Here is a 22614-nt window from a genome sequence, read left to right as displayed (position 1 = left end):
TTTTAAAAAATATTTCAGGCCAACAAGCAGAAAGCTTCAGCTCGTAACCTGTTTCTCACCAATAGCCGAAAGGTAAAAAGTTTTATATTTCCCATTTATGTGTTGCTGGAATGTGTTCTTATTCTTTGCGTCCATGCTTGCTGCTGTCTCTTGTGGCCTATTGTTAATGAATCTAATAGTACCTAAGATAATTTAGTTCCTAAATGTTCTCAATCTATCTTATAAATAAAATTGTTCCTCCTCACATTTCTAGTATTTGTACCTTTTATGGTAAGATCATAGCCCACTCTCATTCCTTGGGCAGACCAAAGAATCTTCCTGTGTTCAGGCCCTTCATCTAAGAAATTATTCCATTAATACCTTCCCTCAGAGGAGAGTAACAGCTTCCTTTGAGAGTTGCAAGGTTCAGATGAGGTAATGTTCCTAGTTGTATTTCCCTGCTCTAGTCACTCGTCCTCAGTTTCCTCTTCTATAAAATGAGGATGATGATGATAACGGTTTCATAGGGTTTTGTGAAGAATAAATTAGCTTAGTATGTGTTAATCTTAGAATGGTGCTTACCATATAGTAAGCATTGATAGCCATTATTATTGTGTGTGATCACATTTTGTAACTTCCTAATACATCTCAAATCATTATACTTCTTTTTTTTAATGTTCTAAGGCATTGTGTCTACAGATTTCTCAATCCTGATACTACCTTGGGGTCTGAGGCTGGACCATAGTACTGTATGGGGATGTTAATCAGATTGGGAGAGAAAGAGATGTGGCCATAGAGGAATGTGTGCACTGAACAGAATGAGGAATGCCCAGGGAGCACTGGTCCTGGTGTCAGGTCCTCCATTGTGATAACATTGTCGTCTGCAGCTCGCCCACCAGTGCATGAAGGAGGTGCGTCGAGCTGCCTTGCAGGCCCAGAAGAACTGTAAGGAGACCTTGCCTCGTGCCCGCCGCCTTACCAAGGAGATGCTTCTGTACTGGAAAAAGTACGAGAAGGTAGAAAAGGAGCATCGTAAGCGTGCTGAGAAGGAAGCCTTAGAGCAGCGGAAGTTGGATGAGGAAATGCGGGAGGTAGGACAATAGCATAAAATTCTGAAAACCCTAATTGCTGCAGCCATACCAAGAGATTGGTTTGTACTTCATAAATTATAAACCTAACAGTTTTGTTAGATTTATAGATTTATATTATGTAAAAATGTTTTAAGATATAACTTTGAGGATAGTGATTTTAGTCTAGTAAACCTATTCTGTCTTACTCTTTTAATAAGGTTCTCTCCCTGGCCTACACCTCTTTTCTTCTATGCTAATTTCTATTCTTTGCAGCCTATTTCTTTGCATATTTCCAGAGGACAAAAAAAGAAAAATGATTGAAAGTAAAACAGCTGACAGCTTACCTTGGCTTGGTTCCAGGTGCTGGCTACAGTTTTGATTTGTTGGAAGATCAGGGCTGATTGCCAAAATTATGGCTAGATAGGGACAATGGACAACTAGCCCAGTTTTCTGAGACCCAACCCTGACCTACTTTGCTATTTTAACCTGCAACTCGTACTCTTGCTAAGTCTGATGTCAGCTGATGTAGGTTGAATATATTATTCAGAGAAGCAGGAGGACAAAGTTATTGCATTCCCATTGGTAAACTAGTTGGGATGAGTGGAAGGAAGGTTGAGTTCTAGAGAAAGAAGTAATTTGAAGGATTGGATGTTTTCTTTCAGTATAGGTAGTACTCTTGCCAAAGCAGAGCTGTGGAGCCTCTCCTAAGCTTTGATCTTCTCTCCTTTGTCATGCCTTTGAGAATGAATATGGAGTTTGTCCAGTTCTAAGTCCCCTCGGTTAATTCATATCTTTGCATGCAAAATAAACATATTATCGAGTTAGTAAACATTTGATGCTATCAGGAATACTTAGTGAGTTTAGAGACATTTAAGAGTCACAGATCTTGAAGTTTTGCAGTGGCTTGGCCTATGATCTGGGTTTGTGAGACATGCTCTTAATTATGTTGATAGCTAACTGGTGACAGTTTCATCTGTGGTTATGTTAACTTGTGTGTGTTTTTCTCTAAACTTTTGAGATGAAACTATTTTTGATGGATCTTTATTCCTTTAATTTACCTTGTTTTAGAAAGGCTTTCTTGAGTGTACTTTAGCTTTGGAACATGAGCATTTGTGTTTGTTACAAAAAAAAATCTCAATGTTTTCTCAAAACTCTTAGATTTTCTTGCAGATTTGAATTTGGCTCAAGTGCTATAAACTGTCCCTCTTCTCCCTCCCCCCAAAAAGAATAGTTTTTTATAACATACACTGGGACTGGTGTCTTTTCTTGGCTTTGTTCCTTCTATTATTGTTTTTTTTGGGGGGAAGTAAATCTAGCAATAAATCAAATACACTTCATAGGAATTTTATTATAAACTAGTTAATGAAAGGTAATGACTGTTTAATTTCATATTGTGTGTACTATATTCCATATATTTTGGTCTTTAAGGTATTTGTGTACTTATTTTATTGTTTATTTTGATGCATGATTTTATTTATTAACACAATGATTGTTTTCCTTACCAGGTTATTTCAGAGGCACTTTGATTTTATTTTTTTCATATTTAAATAAAGTATGTGTTTGGTCTATATTCATGTTTTGTAACTATCATTACCACAGATAAACTGTAAATTGAAGGAGCATTTTCTTCCTTTGGCTTCTTATCCTTAGATACCTTTGTGCTTATTTATAATAGAATAATTTATAGCTCTTAATTACTTACTTTGAATTTTGATACTAAAGAAGAGCTTTAGACACGTTTACACTTTTAAAAATAATGAGGCTACACAAATGTATCTACCATCCAGTTTATGAAATAAAATATGTATTTTAAATTTAGTTGCTGTTTCAGTACCACTATAGAAAAGTAATATAATAGCCCTGGCTGGCGTAGCTCAGTGGATTGAGCTCAGGCTGGGAACCAAAGTGTCCCAGGTTCGATTCCCAGCCAGGGTACATTCCTGGGTTGCAGGCCATGACCCCCAGCAACCGCACATTGATGTTTCTCTCTCTCTATCTCCCTCCCTTCCCTCTCTAAATAAATAAATAAAATATTTTTTAAAAAGGTAATATAATAAAGAAATAAACATTTTAGACAGAAGCTTAGTGGAGAAAAGATTTCATGTTATAAAAGAGAACAAAATATAGGTTATTATCAGACTATAAGTAAAAGTTATTATTTGCTTTTAGTACCACTGACTTGGTTATTATAAAATTGTTTATTAGCAGGTTTTACCTTTCTGAGGGTAACAAATTTGTAAAGGAAGTATATGCAAACTATATATAAGTTTGGTGAATTCTGTTGACTACCTCTTGTAGGTGATTAATGATGTGACTCTATTTTCACTTCAACTTTTTTCCTGTGTAGGCCAAGAGGCAACAGCGAAAACTGAACTTCCTAATCACCCAGACAGAGTTGTATGCCCACTTTATGAGTCGCAAACGAGACATGGGTCATGATGGGATCCAGGAAGAAATCCTAAGGAAACTAGAAGACAGTTCTACCCAGAGACAGATTGACATTGGTGGAGGGGTGGTAGTTAACATCACACAGGAGGATTATGGTGAGTCCTAAATCAGGAGTTATAGGAAGCACGTACTGTCCATTTTTTCATATCTAGTACACATTAATTTTTGCCAACTTTTGTCTTGACTGATAGGTGATATTAATCAGTAAAGGGGAATTTATTATACTGGAGAAGGAAAATGTGAATGTTTCTATAAACAAGTATATAAAATAACTTTTACTGAAGAATTTGAAAAGGAAAGGGTCAGGTTACATGATATTATAAGTTTGGGAGTATTTTGTATGTTTTTATTTGTTAGTAGAAATAGAGGTATTAAATCAGAAGAATTCAGAAAACATAACATGTCTCAGGAGAGAAAATCACCTCCCATAACAAGGTTGTTAGTGATACAAGTCAGGCACGAGTAAGAGACTGATCAGTTTTGGTGTTTTTGTGACCACAAGAGAGGCAGGAATTAGGATGAAGTTTGAGAGAAATTTCACAGGGAATAATGATCAAGGTCATGTTGGGCTAAGAATAAAAGAATGGGGGTGCGTCAGGATATCTTGGGGGTTGTATTTCTGCTTTTGTAATAATTTCACCTGGCAGAAATATATCACAATTTTGAATCCTCTTGGTCTTGCTTTCATGGCTTTGGCATTGCTTCATGTGAGAAACCCAGGATCAGGAGGCTGGAGCTCAGTCTCCTGGTGGTATTTGTGAGCTGGCTTTGATTATTGGAGAGCATGGCAGCTCTCTGCCTCCATTGCCACTTCCAGGCTTTTACCTCTGTCAAGTAATTTGAGCCATTCTCTCTCATTCTCAATGAACCTAGGGATAAATAGAATAGGGGAGTCAGGGACACAAACATGTATGTATATGTGCATCTTTGAATGAGATTAATTAATGAGGTAGGTAATCTGTAAGTTTCCTTTTTCAGATAGTAACCATTTCAAAGCCCAAGCCCTGAAGAATGCTGAAAATGCTTACCATATTCATCAAGCTCGGGTGAGTCTTAAAAATGAAGAGATAAACTAATGTGCGCTGGAAATAACCTACAACCTTTTACTTTGGTGGTCTTCCTTCAATCTGAATCATATTTCGATTAAAAACATGGGTGGCCTTGGGCAGTGTGGGTCAGTGGTTGGAGCATTGTCCTGTAACCAAAAAATTGCAGGTTTGATTTCTGGTTGGGGCACATGCCTAAGTTGTGGGTTCATCCTTGGTCTGGGCACAGATGTGTAGACCCCTAGTCCTGGCTTGGTTCCCCAGTCTGGGTGCTTACAAAGGCAACCAATCGATGCCTCTCTCTCTCTCTCTTTCCCTTTCCCCCCATGAAAAAGTAAATGAAAATACCCTCGGGTGGGGATTTAAAACAAAAAAAAGCATTGAAGAATGGCTATATGCGTAGGTGCCGGAGGAAAGGTACGAAATGAGCATTCATTTGATTGCTCATTTTCCCTGGGTTTTTTGTTTTGTTTGTTTGTTTGTTTGTTTGTTTTGTCCTCTCAACTAATCATGGGATACACAGTCAGAAATGCATCTTGGTTATTTAGTGAAAAGACCACATTTTTGCTTGTTAAACCTATCGTGCCATAAGAAAACTGCTAATCCTTGGCTGGGTGGCTCAGTTGGTTGGAGCATCGTCCCATGCACCAAGTAGTTGTGGGTTCAATCTGGGGTGTGTACAGAGGTAGTTCATCGGTGTTTCTCTCTCACATCAGTGTTTCTCTCTGTCCCTTCCTCATGCTCTGAAATTAATAAGAAAACATATCATTGGGTGATGATTTAAAAGAAAAACGAAAACTGCTAAGTCAGTACCTTCTTTCACTTCAGCAATAATGGGCATCTTACTGATTGGAGTGTCGTCCATAACCAAAGGGTTGCAGGTTCAGTTCCTAGTTGAGCACATGCCTAAGTTCTGGGTTCATTCTGGGTTCATTCCCAGTCCTATCATGGATACCAAAGGCAACCAGTCGATGCTTCTCTTGCATCAATATTTCTCTCCCTTCCTTTCTCCCTTACCTCTCCAAAAAAGCAAATGCAAATGTCCTTGGGTGAGGATTAAAAAAAAAAAATTGCTTATTCATGATATAGTGATACATAATGAAACCAGAAAAAAACTGCAGGTAGATTGAATTAAGTAAAGACACTGTGTAGGAACCAATATATAACTTTAATAGGTTACAAGTCAAGGATAAACATAAACTCAACCTTATTTCCACCAATCCCAACCAGTCAAATTTTGTATCAAAACTTGAATAAATTTGTTGATGAAGCAAGTAATCATATATGACTTAGTGACTGTCCATCAAAAGCATATTTTAAATATAATTGTTAAATAGATTTTAAAATATTACTAATGTACTTTTAACATATTACGCTTTATATATAATATGATATATTATTTTACATTATATTATTTTTTTCCAGACAAGGTCATTTGATGAAGATGCAAAAGAAAGTCGAGCAGCTGCCCTGCGGGCAGCAAACAAATCTGGCAGTGGGTTTGGAGAGAGCTACAGCCTGGCAAACCCATCTATCCGGGCCGGTGAGGATATTCCACAGCCCACAATTTTTAATGGCAAATTAAAAGGTTATCAGCTGAAAGGCATGAATTGGTTGGCAAATCTCTACGAACAGGTAAATTTTAGAACTGTTATACACATTCTCTTTCGTTTGTTACCTGTTGTTCTAAAGTCATTGGTTCAATGTATTGTGAAATGAGCACAAGATAATGATTCATATTTCTTTCCTTTTAAAAAGCTTTATCCTTTGACAAGAGTCAAAAAGATGTCTCCATATTTTTAACTTGGAGATTTTATTGGGGAACATTTGTATCATATATATAGTTTGTCTTAGGTGGTTTTGGTAAGCCTGATTGTTTGCTTTTGTGCTTGAATTAGATTAGCAGTGAAACTGGCTTTATGATTCACAGTTGTGGCTGTGGAGTTGGCAAAAGGAGTGATTATAGCAGTGGATAAAGTGCTAAAGCTGTATATCTCTAGTCACTTTTGTTTCAATAAGTTTGACATTTTTGTTAGTTCTTTCAGGCAGCAGGTTGAACTCTGGTGGAATGTGAGAGGTGTTAACTCTGTATGTGTGTGTTGTTTTTTTTTTCCCCTAGGGTATTAATGGTATTCTTGCAGACGAAATGGGCCTTGGTAAAACGGTACAGAGCATTGCCCTTCTGGCTCATCTGGCTGAGGTGGGTAGATGCTGTCTTTCCATTTCTCTCTCTCTCTAGGTTTCAGTGTCATTTTCTATTGAGGATCAGCCATTATCAAATACTGTGTTAGGCTCTGTAGCATGCCAAGACAGTGAGTCTTGCTCCTTGCCTTCAGAGCTGTTACAGAGTGACATGATGTAGTGAAACACTGATTTTTTTTCAAGACTAGGACAGTTTTGAGCATGTGGGGTTTGGAAACCTTCCCACCACCTCCATCCCTGGTTGAGAACTACCAGTGTGGTGACAAAGACAATGTATGGTTAGATCAGAGGACCTGAGTTTACATTGCCATCTCCACACTTACTAACAGTGTAAACTTGGGCAATGCACATAACTTCTTTGACCTGACTTTAACTCTTCTGAGGTTGTTTCCCCTTCTGCAAATTTTTGCAAAATTCCTTGTAGAGATTTTGTGAGAATTAAATGAGGAAATACATGTAAAAGCCTTTTGAAAAAAGCAAAAGCTCTATACTCACTAGATAATAGTAAAATACTTATGATTATCTAGTATAGGGGAAAGCAATACATGCAAGTCAGTATGTTCTAAGTGCTTTGTGAATGATAAAAATTAAGACCTATAAGAGGTGGGGGCGGGGTAGCAGTAATAGCTTGCTATTTTTTCCTCAAAGTGAGTGTGAGCAACTTCTTTCCCACTGTTTCTCTTGTTACAATGTACTTCCTATTCTTAAATTACTCTTGTCATTAATTATAATTTTGAATTTAATATCTGTAATTTTGTTCAGTTGGCTAACCCAGTTTTTCTGTTTCAGAGAGAGAACATTTGGGGACCTTTCTTAATAATTTCACCTGCTTCCACACTTAATAATTGGCATCAGGAGTTTACTAGATTTGTTCCTAAATTCAAGGTAAAAATTAATCCAACAAAAAGTTCTGTTGCTCTTTAAAATAAATTTTGACTCTTTTGCTACCTTCCTTATTTAATTACTCATAATAATTATTAATTTTAGCTCACATACATTTTCTATAAAAGTTACAGTGGGAGCAATAAGAGGGCATATTACATCTTTATGCATCATAAGTGAGAAATCCAAAGTCCAATTCATGTGGTTTGCTACACCGGCCACATGAATTGACACTCTTGGTCAAACTACCATAATAGAAAATATCTACCTTGCTGGTTTAACATAGAGTTTTGGCAAATCATCATCAAGACACATACCCTGTTATATGTAATACTGTTGTCATTCCCTTCGTCCCCCAGTACATTCATAAATTATCCATTTTTTTGATTTCCAAAACTAGATCTTTAGCCTTAGTCTAGATTAGAACTAAAGTAGATAAGGTAATATCTAAGGTAGATCATGTGAAATTTGATTTTAACTAACTCAGAGGAAAAGAATTGAGATTGAGGTAAGAAGTGAACAGTAGGGAAGCATGTTGCATCAAGGTAGGTAAGACATGGTCAAGACTTAAATGGGACCCTGGCTGGCGTAGCTCAGTGGATTGAGTGCGGGCTGTGAACCAAAGTGTCGCAGGTTCGATTCCCAGCCAGGGCACATGCCTGGATTGCAGGCCACGGCCCCCAGCAACTGCACATTGATGTTTCTCTCTCTCTCTCTTTCTCCCTCCCTTCCCTCTCTAAAAATTAAAAAAAAAAAAAAAAAGACTTAAATGGGTGTAATCATGGAAAGTTGTCAGAATATAAGAGAATGGGTAGGATTTATTATATTGTTTGCAAGTATAGCAGGAGAAGGGAGTTAATAATGTGTGTTTTGTCTCTAAGGGTTTAATGATAATGAAGTTGCATGGTGAGGAGGATTTTATGGAGATTATGTATCAAGAGATACTGACATGATGTCTCTGATTTTGGGTCTCTATAATAATTATGTGTCCCCTGCAATTTAAAGGGTACATAGGACAGGGTAGAAATGATAAGCAGGTATTTTTCTTTCATATGCTTTGTAAGGAATCAGGATATATCTGGGATATTCTGCTTTGGGAAATCTTTATGGCTGTGGCCCCACCTTTGTGGTTGAGTTGTAAATTTAGAAACATCACAAAACACATTAGGTATATAGCTTTTAACTTGGCTGACTCATTTTTAACTCTCTAAGAAGATGAGATCAACTAAAGCAATTTGTTGACTTTTTTATAGAGTTGTTTAACATATGGGAATGGAGCTCTCCCCATCATTTTTTCTGCCTTTGTTGGTGGTGATGGTGGTGTTCAGTACATGCTGAACAATCAGGAAGTTAGAAATTAAGTCTTAAAATTTTTATCAAACCACTTAATTTGTCAGTATTTCCTTCATTGACCTATGGATGGCAATGTAGTACTATTATGATGTCATTGTTAGTGCTCCTTTGACTTTATACCTGTACCTGAAACTGAGCTTTCATTTGCATGTTGAGCTTGCTTTTGATACTGTAGTTTACAGGTCAGTAAAATATGGCCTTTGGGCCAATTCCGGTTGCCACTTGTTTGTCCCAGTTTTTAAAAATTGTGATAAAATACACATATGTACCAATTTGAAGTGTACAATGAAGTAGCATTAAGTACATTTACAATGTGGTGCAGTGATCTCTGATAATCTGGTTGCAGAATCTTTTCATCACCCCAAGCAGAAACCTCCTCCCAGTTAAGCAGTTACTCCTTAATTCTCCTTTCCCTCCAGACCCCCCTGGCTACCACAAATCTTTTTTCTTTCTCCATGAATTTACTTATTCTGGATATTTATAACTGGAATCATAAAACATAAGAACTTTTATGTCTGGCTTTTTCTTTTCACTTTGCATAATGGTTTCGAGGTTCGTAAGTGTTACAGGATATATCAGTACTTCATTCCTTATGAGTAACTTTTTATTCGTAACTGAATATTTATATTTAACTGAATATTTATAATATTTATAACTGAATAACTTTATTATCTGGATACACTGTATTTTGTTTATGCATATATTGATTGATAATTGGGTTGTTTTTACCTTTTGGTTATTAATAGCACTGCTATGAACATACATGTACAGGTTTTTGTTTGAACACGTCTTTGTTTTTTCAGTTTTTTGGGATATATACTTAGGTGTGGAATTGCTAAGTCATTCTATATTTAAGTTATTGAACACTGCGCCACCTGTTTTTTTTGCATGCTAATAATTATTTTTACACTTTTAAATGGATTAAAAATGCTTCAGAATGAATGATGTATGACATTTAAATCATATATATTGGAAGACAGTTATTCTCTTTTGCTTATGTATTATTTGTGACTGAATTCTCACTACAACAGCAGAGTTGAGTATTTGTGACAGAGAGTATGGCCTGCAAAGCAGAAATAGTTATCTGGTCATTTACAGAAAAGTTTTGATGACCTCTTCTCTGTTGAGTCGTCGTTTCTATTGCTGTTGCTCCTTTAGATTGTCAGAAATGCGTTCGTTCATTTCTCTACAGAACATAGGTGTAGACTCTGCTCAGGTTTATAGTTAGATTACATTTAGCCCTGGCTGGTGTGGCTCAGTGGATTGAGTGCTGATCTACAAGCTGAAAGGAAAGTTTTTTTTAGATTACATCTGTGATGATAACATCTGAAAGCTTATTTTATTTGGCAAGTATCTGAGTAACACTTGTTTTATAGTTCTAGTATGATCAGTGCTTCTAACTTCCTCCCTTTTCCCATGAAATATGATTTATAAATTTTTAGTTAACGTTCCATTTTTCATCCCTGAAATTGGCTGTTGTATGTTTTCTATTTCATTTATTTATGCTCTTTTATTATTTTCGTCTACTTGTTTTGGTAAACTTTCAAATTTTTGTAACATTTTGAGATGGTGCTTAGGTGGTTCATTTTCAGCTTTTTCTAATTTAAGGGTATTGCTCTCTAAGCATGACCGTAGTCATCCAGATTTGAGGGTCACATTTTCATCATCTTTTAATTCAAAATAATTTCTAGCTCCTACTGCAAGTTCATATAGATTAATGCATTATTTAAAAGTGTGGTTCTTAATTTCCAAACAAGGATAGCTTTCTAGGTACCTTTTTGTGATTAATTTATAGCTTAAGTCCACTGTGATAGGGAAACATACTCTTTATGATTTTATTGAAATTTGTTAAACATTGCTTTTATGGCCCAGTTTTTATAAGTGTCCTGTGTGTGATTGATTGAAAATAACATGTATTCTACTGTTGTTGAATGTGGTGTTACGTATATATTGATTAGGTCAGTTCTGTTAACTTGTCCAGCACTTCTGTACCTACTGATTTTTTTTAAAATATATTTTATTGATTATGCTATTACAGTTGTCCCATTTCCCCCTTCACTCCCCTCCACCCTGTACCCCCTCTCCCACCCACATTCCCCCCTTTAGTCCATGTCCATGTGTCACACTTATGAGTTCTTTAGCTTCTACATTTCCCGTACTATTCTTGCCCTCCCCCTATCTATTTTCAACCTACATTCTATGCTACTTATTCTCTATACCTTTTCCCCCTCTCTCCTCCTCCTCCTCCCCCCCTACTGCTAGCCCCCCATGTGCCCTCCATTTCTGTGGTTCTGTTCCTATTCTAGTTGTTTACTTAGTTTCTTTTGGTTTTGCTTTAGGTGTGGTTGTTAATAACTGTGAGTTTGCTGTCCTTTTACTATACATGTCTTTTCTTTATCTTCTTTTCTTAGATAAGTCCCTTGAACATTTCATAAAATAAGGGCTTGGTGATGATGAACTCCTTTAACTTGACCTTATCTGAGAAGCACTTTATCTGCCCTTCCATTCTAAATGAGAGCTTTGCTGGATAGAGCAATCTGGGATGTAGGTCCTTGTCTTTCATGACTTGGAATATTTCTTTCCAGCCCCTTCTTGCCTATAAGGTCTCTTTTGAGAAATCAGCTGACAGTCTGATGGGAACTCCTTTGTAGGTGACTGTCCCCTTATCTCTTGCTGCTTCTAGGATTCTCTCCTTCGTTTTTACCTTGGCTAATGTAATGATGATGTGCCTTGGTGTGTTTCTTCTTGGGTCCAACTTCTTTGGGGCTCTCTGAGCTCCTTGGATTTCTTGGAAGACTGTTCCCTTTGTCAGTTTGGGGAAGTTCTCCTTTATTATTTGTTCAATAACTTTTCCACTTGTTGGTCCTCCCCTTCTGGTACCCCTATAATTCGGATGTTGGAACGTTTAAAGGTGTCCTCGATGGTCTTAAGCTTCGATATTTTGAATTCTTATTTCATCATTCTTTCCTGCTTGGTTGATTCTATCTTCCTTCTGGTCCACTGTATTGTTTTGAGACTCAGATTCCTTCCTTTCACTATTGGCTCTCCTCCGTGTATCTTCCTGCATCTCTTTTATGGTAATCTGCATTTTTTTCATGTGATTTGCATCCAAAATCAACCAGTTCCATGAGCTTCCTGATCACCAGTGTTTTGAACTGTGCATCTGATAGATTGGCTATTTCTTAGTCACTCAAAAGGATGAGCCCTGGGGGACTGATCTGTTCTGCTGGAAACATGTCTTATGTCTTTCCCTGTCTCTCCTATTATTTTATTTATTTATTTATTTATTTTTTCTCTGGTTTGGTCGCTCTTGTTACGGTGGGGGGCGGAGCCTTAGGTGTTCACCGGGGCTGGGCACCCCAGTTGCTAGATTGTGACGTTATATGTGGGGGCAGAGGCGGGAGCGGGGACAGGAGGAATCAATGGCGACAGTTCCGTTCTCCTGGAGTCAGACACTTCCCTGGGCTTCTGGGCCGTGAGCTCTGCCCTGGTCCACAATCGCTGCCCCACTGATTCCCCCAGCCGCTGCTGGCGTACTCAGGGATCACCGCTGCACCACTGCGCTCTTGCGTCCCGGATTGCTGTCGCGCCGATTGTGTGCCAAATTTCCCTCGACCTACGCGCACTGGCGACCCGCGCCAGCCCCGCGCCCGCTCGGCTCGTCGTCCCCTACCAGTCTGGATGTACGGGTCTACTTCAACTTCTTGGCTCTCCGACTTCCATTTAGATAAATCCTCTGACAGTTCTGATATTATGACTGCAAATCATTGTTGTAAATTATTGTTGTTCTGTTCTTGGTTGTGCGAGGAAGTACGGTGCGTCCACCTATTCCTCCATCTTGCCGGAAGTCTCTTGTATCTACTGTTTTTTTTTATCTGCCTGTCCTATTACTGACTGAAAGAGGTGTGTTAAAATTTTCCACAATTATGGATATATCCGTTTTTGCTTTATATAGTTTGAGGCTTGTGAGATATATATATATATATATATATATACACACACAAATTTATAATTAGTTCATATTCCTAATGAATTGAACCTTTTATTATTATGAAATGTCCCTCTTTAAGACATTTTTTACCTTCACCGTGGCCAGTGTGGCTCAGTGGATTGAGTGCTGGCTTGCAAACCAAAGAGTTGCTGGTTCGATTCCCAGTGAAGGCACATGCCTGGATTGCAGGCCAGGTCCCCAGAAGGGGCTGTGCAAGAGGCAGCCACACATTGATTCCCTCTCCCTCTCTTTCCCCTTCCCATCCCCTCTCTCTAAAAATAAATAAAATCTTTTAAAAGAAGACTTATTACCTTAAAACTTGTATTCTCTGATATTAAATAGATAAACTATTTGGGGTTAATTTTTACATGGAATCCTTCTTTTTTAACCATTCTCCATCTTTGCCTTTTATTTGGAGAATTTGTGCTTAACTTTTCATGTAATTAGTGATATATTTAATTTAAATCACCTGCCTTGCTTTTTGCTCTCTAGTTGTTTTACATGTTCAACTTTCATTTTTCTCTCCTGTTTTGGGTCTTTTTGCATTGATTATATTTTATTACTTTTTTTTTCTTCCCCTCTTAGCTTGCTAATTATATATTCATTTTATTCTTCAGTGGATACCCAGGAGAATACATATATCATTGACTTTTTAAAAAGTGACATTTTTCTATTTTAAACCTCATAGGACATTTTATTACCTATGTATTTTAAATGTATTTAGATTTTATTCATATTACATGTTATTTTCACCCATCTTCATTACTTTCTGCATATTTGTGCTTCCATCTGACTGAGATTTCTGAAAACAACAAAAGACATCAAGCTGCTAATCCAAGAGCACTTTGAGCCTGATATGGATAAGAAGAAAGCAAGCCACCCCTAGAAGCATCACAGAAAGAGTGCTGAATTTTGCATTCTTTTGTTTTTCCATGCTTTAGCCTGGATATTTTCTCCTGACTTGTCATCTAGTTCACTAATTTTCTCTTTAGCTGCATCTTATTGCTATTAAATTCTTTTAAAAGTCTTTTTCTGCTGTGTTTATATCTGAGTTTCTTGTGGCTTTGTTTCTTTTCTGTTTCTCATGTTGGTTTTCAGTTAAGTGATCTGGTCTTATGTTGGGGATTTTTTTTTTTTTAGTTGTGTGCAAGACATTGTATGGGGAAAATTCTAGAGATATTTGTGGGTTGTAGATAATGTTTTCTTCTTCCAGAGAGAATTTCTGTGTTTTAGGTTTCATTTTGGTTTCCTGTCACTGGTAATTTTTTTTCTGGGGCACTAGCAATCTAAAGTACCCTTAATCTGGTCAGAAACTGAGATGATTTGAAGCTGAAATTCAGTACACTTAGTAAATGTATTTTTCTATCTGCATAGCTGAGGGTTTCTCATCCAGGGATTCAAACAATCATGAATCAAAAAAAAATACTTTGGGGGGAAGGTTGTATTGTTGCTGATATATACTATGTAGTTAGACCTTCAGTTATGTCTGTACTAAACATGTATATACTGTTTTCATTATTCCCTTAACAATACAGTATAACAGCTACTTACATAGCATTTATATTAGGTATGGTAAATAATCTAGAGATAATTTCAGGTATACAGGAAGATATGCGTAGGTTATATGTAAGTACTGTGCCATTTTACATGAGGGACTTGAACTGAACATCCCTAGGTTTTGATATCTTCAAGGGGTCCTGGAACCAATTTCCTACAAATAACTAAGGGATGCATGTGTCTATTAAGGCAAGTGTATATAGTTTACCTTTATATTACTCATGTGTATTTATCCTTTGATTCTAACTTAAGGTCAGGGAGGTTGGTGTTTATTAGAATCTGTCCTCCTTGAACAACAGTTTTTGTTCTGTGGGCCCTGTATCTTTTTAAAACAAACAAACACACAAAAAAACCCTCTGCTCAGTTTCATAGTCTTTCAACTAGAATTTTTGGGAAGGGGGAACATGTACAGGTGTCAGGATGTCCTCTCTGGGCTTCTTTTCTGGATCTTGGCTTTTTAATTCTCCACTGGCTCAGAAGCTTATCTCGCTGATACCTTCAAACAGATGTTTTGTATGTGAGTTTTTAATTTGGTCAGCAGGAGGAGTGCTAGTTGAGCACCTAATCCGGCAGTGTCCTCAGAGGAATTCTAATATTTATTTTGTTTTAGGTTCTTTTTTTTAATATATTTTATTGATTATGCTATTACAGTTGTCCCATTTTCCCCCCTTCACTCCCCTCCACCCTGTACACCCTCTCCCACCCACCTTCCCCCCCTTAGTTCATGTCCATGTGTCATACTTATGAGTTCTTTAGCTTCTACATTTCCCATACTATCTTAACCCTCCCCCTATCTGTTTTCAACCTACAATCTATGCTACTTATTCTCTGTACCTTTTCCCCCTCTCTCCTCCTCCCACTCCCCTGTTGCTAACCCTCCATGTGATTTCCATTTCTGTGGTTCTATTCCTGTTCTAGTTGTTTGCTTAATCTTCTTTTCTTAGATAAGTCCCTTGAACATTTCATAAAATAAGGGCTTGGTGATGATGAACTCCTTTAACTTGACCTTATCTGAGAAGCACTTTATCTGCCCTTCCATTCTAAATGAGAGCTTTGCTGGATAGAGTAATCTGGGATATAGGTCCTTGTCTTTCATGACTTGGAATATTTCTTTCCAGCCCCTTCTTGCCTGTAAGGTCCCTTTTGAGAAATCAGCTGACAGTCTGATGGGAACTCCTTTGTAGGTGACTGTCCCCTTATCTCTTGGTGCTTCTAGGATTCTCTCCTTCATTTTCACCTGGCTAATGTAATTATGATGTGCCTTGTTGTGTTTCTTCTTGGGTCCAACTTCTTTGGGGCTCTCTGAACTTCCTGTATTTCCTTTGCCAGAATGGGGAAGTTCTCCTTTATTATTTGTTCAAATACGTGTTCAATCTGTTGCTCTACCTCTTCCCCTTCTGGTACCCCTATAATTGAGATGTTGGAACGTTTAAACATGTCCTGTAGGTTCCTAAGCTCCTCCTCGTTTTTTTGAATTCTTATTTCTTCATTATTTCCTGTTTGGTTTCTTTTTTCTTCCTTCTGGTCCACTCTGTTGTTTTGAGTCCCAGTTTCCTTCTCATCGCTGTTGGTTCTCCGTGCATCTTCCTTCATCTCTTTTATGGTAACCTGCATTTTTTCATCTAATTTGCGCCCAAAATCAACCAATTCTGTGAGCTTCCTGATCACCAGTGTTTTGAACTGTGCATCTGATAGGTTAGCTATTTCTTGGTCGCTCAAAAGGATGAGTTCTGGGGCACTGATTTGTTCTTCTATTTGAGCCATCGCTCTCTCTTTTTTTTCCTGGTCTGGTTGCTCTTGTTACGTTGAGGGACGGAGCCTTAGGTGTTCACCTGGTCTGGGCACCCCAGCCGCTAGATTGTGTCGTTGTATGTGGGGGCGGGGGGATGGGGGGAACAATGGCGGCAGCCCCACTCTCCTCGGATCTCAGTCCCTTCCCTGGGATCCTGGGCTGCGCGCTCTGTCCTGGTCCACAATCGCAGGCTCACTGGGTCCGCCACTTTCCGCTTGCGTACTCAGGGTCCACCCGCTGCTCACCCTGGATGGCTTACTCGCTCCCGGTTGCCTTAGGCGCCCAGAACTCCGCAAGCTGCGACCCGCTTGCTCGTCTCCACCCCTCTTACCAGTCTGGATGTACGGGTCTACTTCAACTTCTTGGCTGTCTGACTTCCATTCAGATAAATTCTCTGTCAGTTCTGGGTGTTACTCTGTCTCTAAATTGTTGTTGTTCTAATCTTGGCTGTGTGTGGAGGTATGGTGGGTCCACCTATGCCTCCATCTTGCCGGAAGTCCCTGTTCTAGGTTCTTTTAAAATCATTCTAATTAATATATTTGTGACAATACTTTTAAGATTATCAGTATGAAATAATCTCTATATTGGTCCTTTTTCCAGGTGCTACCATATTGGGGAAATCCTCATGATAGAAAAGTTATAAGGAGGTTCTGGAGTCAGGTAACTTTCAGCTTCCTGTGTATATATATATATATATATATATATACATGTGCACACACATCATATGCAATTGTCATTTCTTCAGTTGACCTGAGTGATTTCTCATGTACATAAAATCTTATGTATTTCTGGGCATTAGGCAAGTACACTTTTTTTTGTACAGTATTACAATGTTTTTCCTGCTATAGACATCATCTGGATTTGAAGTCCAGGATTAAATAAAAACTTTTTTTATTAAGCTGAATACTAGTTTTTAACATGATTTGTGATTAAGATGACTACTTTAAACACAGTCGTGTTTTAATTCACTGTCATCTCTCACATGGGAAGAGCACAACTTTGGGGCTATCGTGATAAACTTCTTTAAAAATATAGTCTATATAAAATAGACTTATAAAATATAGTCTGTTCCTCCTTTCGTATTATGAATTGTTAGGTATCTCTTTTCACTGTTTCCCTCTTATATTTACAGAAGACACTTTACACTCAGGATGCCCCCTTCCACGTGGTTATCACCAGCTATCAGCTGGTGGTGCAGGATGTAAAGTATTTCCAGCGGGTCAAGTGGCAGTACATGGTATTGGACGAGGCTCAGGCGCTCAAGAGTAGTTCCAGGTAACATGAGTAATAGAAACCAAACCCCATGGACTGAGATATATAGTGTGTAGTTGACACTTGAAGGACGTGGTAGTTAAGGCCGCTAACTACTCCCACCCCCCTGCACCAGCTCCCTGCAGTTGGAATGCCACATATAACTTTTCCTTCTCCAAACACTTAAATACTAATAGCCTTCCATTGACTGGAGGAACATAAACAGTCAATTAATACATATTTTGTATATGTGTTAATATTTTATAAATGTATATGTATATAAATACATAGTCCATTGGAATATTTTGTATTTTGTAACACATATTATATACTGTATCCTTACAGTAAAGTAAGCTAGAGAAAAAGAAATGTTATTAAGAAAGTCATAAGGAAGAGAAAATACATTTACTGTATTTATTGAAAAAAATCCACCTGTTACTGGACCCTGACAGTTCAAACCCATGTTGTTCAATGGTCAACTGTATCTGTGTGATACCATACAAGTGAAAATAAAGATCAGAGAGGTTTCAGAACATGGCATGTATTTGACTTCTGGTCGGATACATGTTCATTCTATAAGGCATGTATCGAACCAGAAATCAGAAATTCCCTTTTTCATTTTTCATGGAACATAAATATTAGTGTTTAGAATACAAGGATTTTTCTCAGCTTCTATCTCCTTACTCAATAATAATAATTATGACATTTTAACAGATCTTTGTTCTTCAGGGAAAATTTCTGTGGAGGAAAGGGCACCTGCCCTATTCTTGAGAGATTATTTTGGACAAGAGGTCTTAATAGGAAGTAGAATGTTACGTTATGTGGATTGTAGGTTCTGTCTGTTTTATGCAAGTTGTCCTAGTCTCTGGATGCTTGTTAGAATTCCCAAAGAATCCTTTTATTGGAAATTATATGTTTAAAATAGTCTTAATACCTTTCAGGTCCCAAAGTGAATAGTAAATGAGTGCTTAGATATAAAGTGTTACTCAGTAGTATTAAACCTTGGGTTTGAAGCATTTTTACTGACTGTTGGCGAGTGCATAGGACTTTCTTAAAGGTCTATGTTATCTGGCAGAATAGCATTTTCCATGGAGCTTTCCATAACCTGAAGGGCATTACTCCATATTGCACTCTTTCAAAGTAAGACGTGCCCATAACCATAGACTTTCTGTGCATTTTGTTTTCACATGCTTCCTCTTTCTTCATTGCTCCCTTCAAACTCATTGGAAATATACAAATTAATAATTTAAAGCTTCCTATTACAGATAAGTGCCTTATCATGGAATGGTTTATGTCAACACAAAGAGGACTTTATCAAAGCCAGAAAAAATACTACTCTGCCTATTTGTGGGCTTTTTCCCCTAAACCCTAATGCCATATTTTCAATATAGAGGACTCAGGGTCTCTTAAATTTCCTGTCCTCAGCTTTGAATAATATTTTCCAGTTGTGTACATGATGGATACTTAATTCTGAATGTTACTGTTTTTTGAAAGCATTTGTAGAACTATGGGGACTTGGTAGTATAGAGAAAGATTTACTGCTAACTTGGAATTTATAATTCATCTTATTGGACAGTGTTCGTTGGAAGATTCTCTTGCAGTTCCAGTGTCGGAATCGGCTTTTGCTAACTGGGACCCCCATTCAGAACACCATGGCAGAGGTAAGCTCTAGCAGAGGTTTCACTTCTAGATCTGTATTAAATAGAGTGGTTTCAGCACAGAACGGAATTCTTTACCCATGCCAACATGCATTGGTAATGCTCTGTACATATTATTATAACTCCCATGTAAAAGGCAGAATTTGAACATAGCTGCCCTAACTGGGATTTTTGGCATGGTTTCTATTTTCCCTTATTATCTGACAAAAAACAAATGAATTACTTTATTTCATTGTATTTATCTGATAAATTGTGACATTAGGAATATTACCCATCCAATGCAGAGATGTTTTTATGCTAGAATGAAAGGGCAGCACTCTTTAACACTGAGAAGCTAAAATTTTTTCTATAGTGACCATCTACAACAGGGGTCAGAAAACTTTCTGTAAAGAGCCAGACAGTGAGTGAATGAATTTTAAAAAGGGAGAAAGCCAGATAGTAAATACTTCAGACTTTATAAGCCATACAGTCACTGTCACAACTATTTAATCTGGCTGCTGTAATATGAAAGCAGCCATAGATGATACATAAATGAATAAATTGGCTATGTTCCAGTAAAACTTTCTTTGTAAAAATAGATGGTAGCCCTTGCTGGTGTGGCTCAGTGGACTGGGTGCTGGCCTGAAAACCAAAGGGTCGCTGGTTCAATTCCAGGTCTGGGGAACATGACCTGCAGCCAGGTCCCCAGTAGGGGACGCACAAGAGGAAACCACAAATCAATGTGTCTCTGAATTCCTCTCTTTCTACCCCCCCTTCCCCTCTGTAAAAATAAATAAATAAAATCTTTATTAAAAAAAATACATGGCAGACCATACTTGGCACCACATATTATAATTTGCTGAGCCCCTGATCTAGGTTTATTATTAGCAAGTTATGCTACCTCAGATTGTATGCAGTTATGGAGTGGATTTTTTAATACATATATGATCTTTAAAACTATCCCACCTCAAAACCTGAACTTGTACTTTTAGACTTTCAGTTTGAAATTAATTGAGAAATAACTACATTTTGCTGTAGCACCTTACAGAATTAGGGTTGGTTGATGAGCCATGTGCTGACACAGTTTCAACCTCTCTCATTAACTCACACATACACATGCACCAAGACACAGATATACACACATACCTGCAACTTTCCCGCTCTCCAAACCCTCATCGTAGCCTCCCAAACTGTTGTGTTGTTGCCCTGAAGTTCTTTCACTTTTCTTTTGTTTCCAGCTCTGGGCTCTGCTGCATTTCATTATGCCAACATTATTTGATTCACATGAGGAATTTAATGAATGGTTTTCCAAGGACATTGAGAGCCATGCCGAAAACAAATCCGCCATTGATGAGAGTGAGTACTTCTATGAACTTTCTTCTATGTACCAGTATAGGCAACCACATAATTGTATTTTTTTTTTCTATGAAGAATTTTTCTTCTAGTATACTTAGAAGGATCAGGATGGGGGCTGTTTTTCCTCTTATAAAATAAATATTTACTTCGTTTATGTGTAAAAAAGTTAAAAAAAAAGACTAACTCAGGTAATGGTGCTATATTGTTGGCTAATCAAGGCAGAACAGGCAGAGTCATAAAGTACCATATTTTGGCTTACAGAGTCCTCATAGTGACAGATTTTTCACATAGATCCTAAAAAATTCCTTTCACATTTATTTTATTTGTGGAATGAGCCCTGGCTGCTGTGGCTCAGTGGATTGAGTGCCGGCCTGCGAACCAAAGGGTCACCAGTTCAATTCCCAGTCAGGGCACATGCCTGGGTTGTGGGCCAGGTCCCCACTTGGCGACATGTGAAGGGCAACCACACATTCATGTTTCTCCCCCTCTCTTTAATAAAAAAGAAAAAAGAAAAATCCTTTGTTACCCCACATATTCCTCTTTAAAAAAAAAAAAAAGAAAACTTCTTAAGTAATTTCTTACATATACAAGTTGTTATTTGCTGACATACTTTGAAAAATGAGTTTGGGGGAACACTGACAGTCGCAGCTTGCATTAGACCTACCTGAGAAATTTAATATAGGTCAGAATGTTCCTTAAACACTCTAAAGGTGAATTGTAATAAAAATAAGATGGTCCTTGTTGGTCTGAGTATGAGAAAAATGCATTTGTGTAGCTGACTATAGGAAGATGCTATAGAAAATTCAGACTCCTTCATTTCCTATTTGGGGGAAAAAATATTGTTTGAGTCTTCTTTCAGAGAATCATTAAGCCAAAAGGTGTTAAAACAGTTTAATGAGAGATGTTTTCTACTTTTGTTTGTGTTAAATCAATATAATGCATTACTTATGGGGGGTTTGCTCCTGGCATTTCAGATCAACTCTCTCGCTTACACATGATTTTGAAGCCATTTATGCTGAGGAGAATCAAGAAAGATGTAGAAAATGAATTGTCTGACAAGGTAAGGAAAGAAAACCTCATGAGTTTATTTAGGTTTAATGGGAACCAACTTGGAGTTCCAGAGTGAAGAAAGGTTCTTTGATAACTGTTTAGTTGAAGAATAATTAGTTTGATTGAGAGAAGACCTTTAAACCTGAGTGAATCAAAGATTTGATATGAGTCAAATAATCATGGCAAGTAATTTTTTTTGTTTTATATTCTTTATAGTGGAGAATTTGAAACATTATATAAATAAAAAGCATTGTATAATGAACCTTCTTATAACCACCATACAGTTTTAACAATGATCTACTCATGGTTATCCCCACCCTTGTAGATTATTCTGAAGCAAATCCCAGATGTCTTTTATTTCTCTTATAAAAATTTTCATGTATAACTCTGAAAGACTTGGTCTTTTTTAGCCTACATAACCCTACTGAAAATGACAGTTATTTTATTTTAGTATCGCATACCTAGTTAGTTCTCAAATATCCCCAGTTGTCTTTGCCTGTCTGTCTGTCTCTTTCTGTCTCAGAATTAGATTTTTGAAATCAGAATTCATGCAAGATCCACACATAGCATTTGGGTGACATGTATGTTAACTACCTTTTAATCCCTTCCTTCTGTTTTTCCTTGTGATTCTTTATTGAAGAAACTTGAGTTATTTGTCCCATAGAATTTTCCACATACTGGGTTTTGCTGTGAAATCATTGTGCTGTTGTCAAGCATGTTTCTCTGTTTCCTGTATTTCTGCAAACTGGGAGTTAGATTTAGAAATTTAATGTGCTTTGGGTTATAATGTTTGTTTCATACAAAGCCAGTGATTTTGGTTTATAAATCTTTTTTGGATCCTTACCAGACTTCTGTTACTTTCTTTTATCCCCTATGATTTCTCCCCTTATTCTCCTCCTTTTTTCTACCAGTTCCCAGTCCTTTGGAGTTTTTTTCCAAACTCCATACAGTCTACCTGTTCCACACAATTCTCTCTGCCTAAAAAGCAGCTTTCTAGATC

The 22614-nt window shown here is 37.5% G+C and overlaps 1 protein-coding gene across 1 annotated transcript in view; it reads left to right on the top strand.

Annotated features, from left to right (window-relative positions):
• INO80 (INO80 complex ATPase subunit) overlaps positions 1-22614 on the top strand; it is a 127071-nt gene that overhangs the window by 40610 nt on the left and 63847 nt on the right. Inside the window, 12 exon segments of the mRNA XM_036017321.1 lie at positions 19-72; positions 867-1070; positions 3397-3592; positions 4476-4543; positions 5969-6178; positions 6663-6743; positions 7535-7630; positions 16921-16980; positions 17453-17595; positions 19148-19232; positions 20447-20564; positions 21539-21624. Of these exon segments, the coding sequence (XP_035873214.1) occupies positions 19-72; positions 867-1070; positions 3397-3592; positions 4476-4543; positions 5969-6178; positions 6663-6743; positions 7535-7630; positions 16921-16980; positions 17453-17595; positions 19148-19232; positions 20447-20564; positions 21539-21624 (1401 nt within the window).

This window comes from Phyllostomus discolor, chromosome 1, assembly GCF_004126475.2.
Source record: "Phyllostomus discolor isolate MPI-MPIP mPhyDis1 chromosome 1, mPhyDis1.pri.v3, whole genome shotgun sequence".
NCBI lineage: Eukaryota > Metazoa > Chordata > Mammalia > Chiroptera > Phyllostomidae > Phyllostomus > Phyllostomus discolor.
The sequence above is the reverse complement of the archived record's forward strand: the minus strand, read 5'-3'. Positions and strand labels throughout refer to the sequence as shown.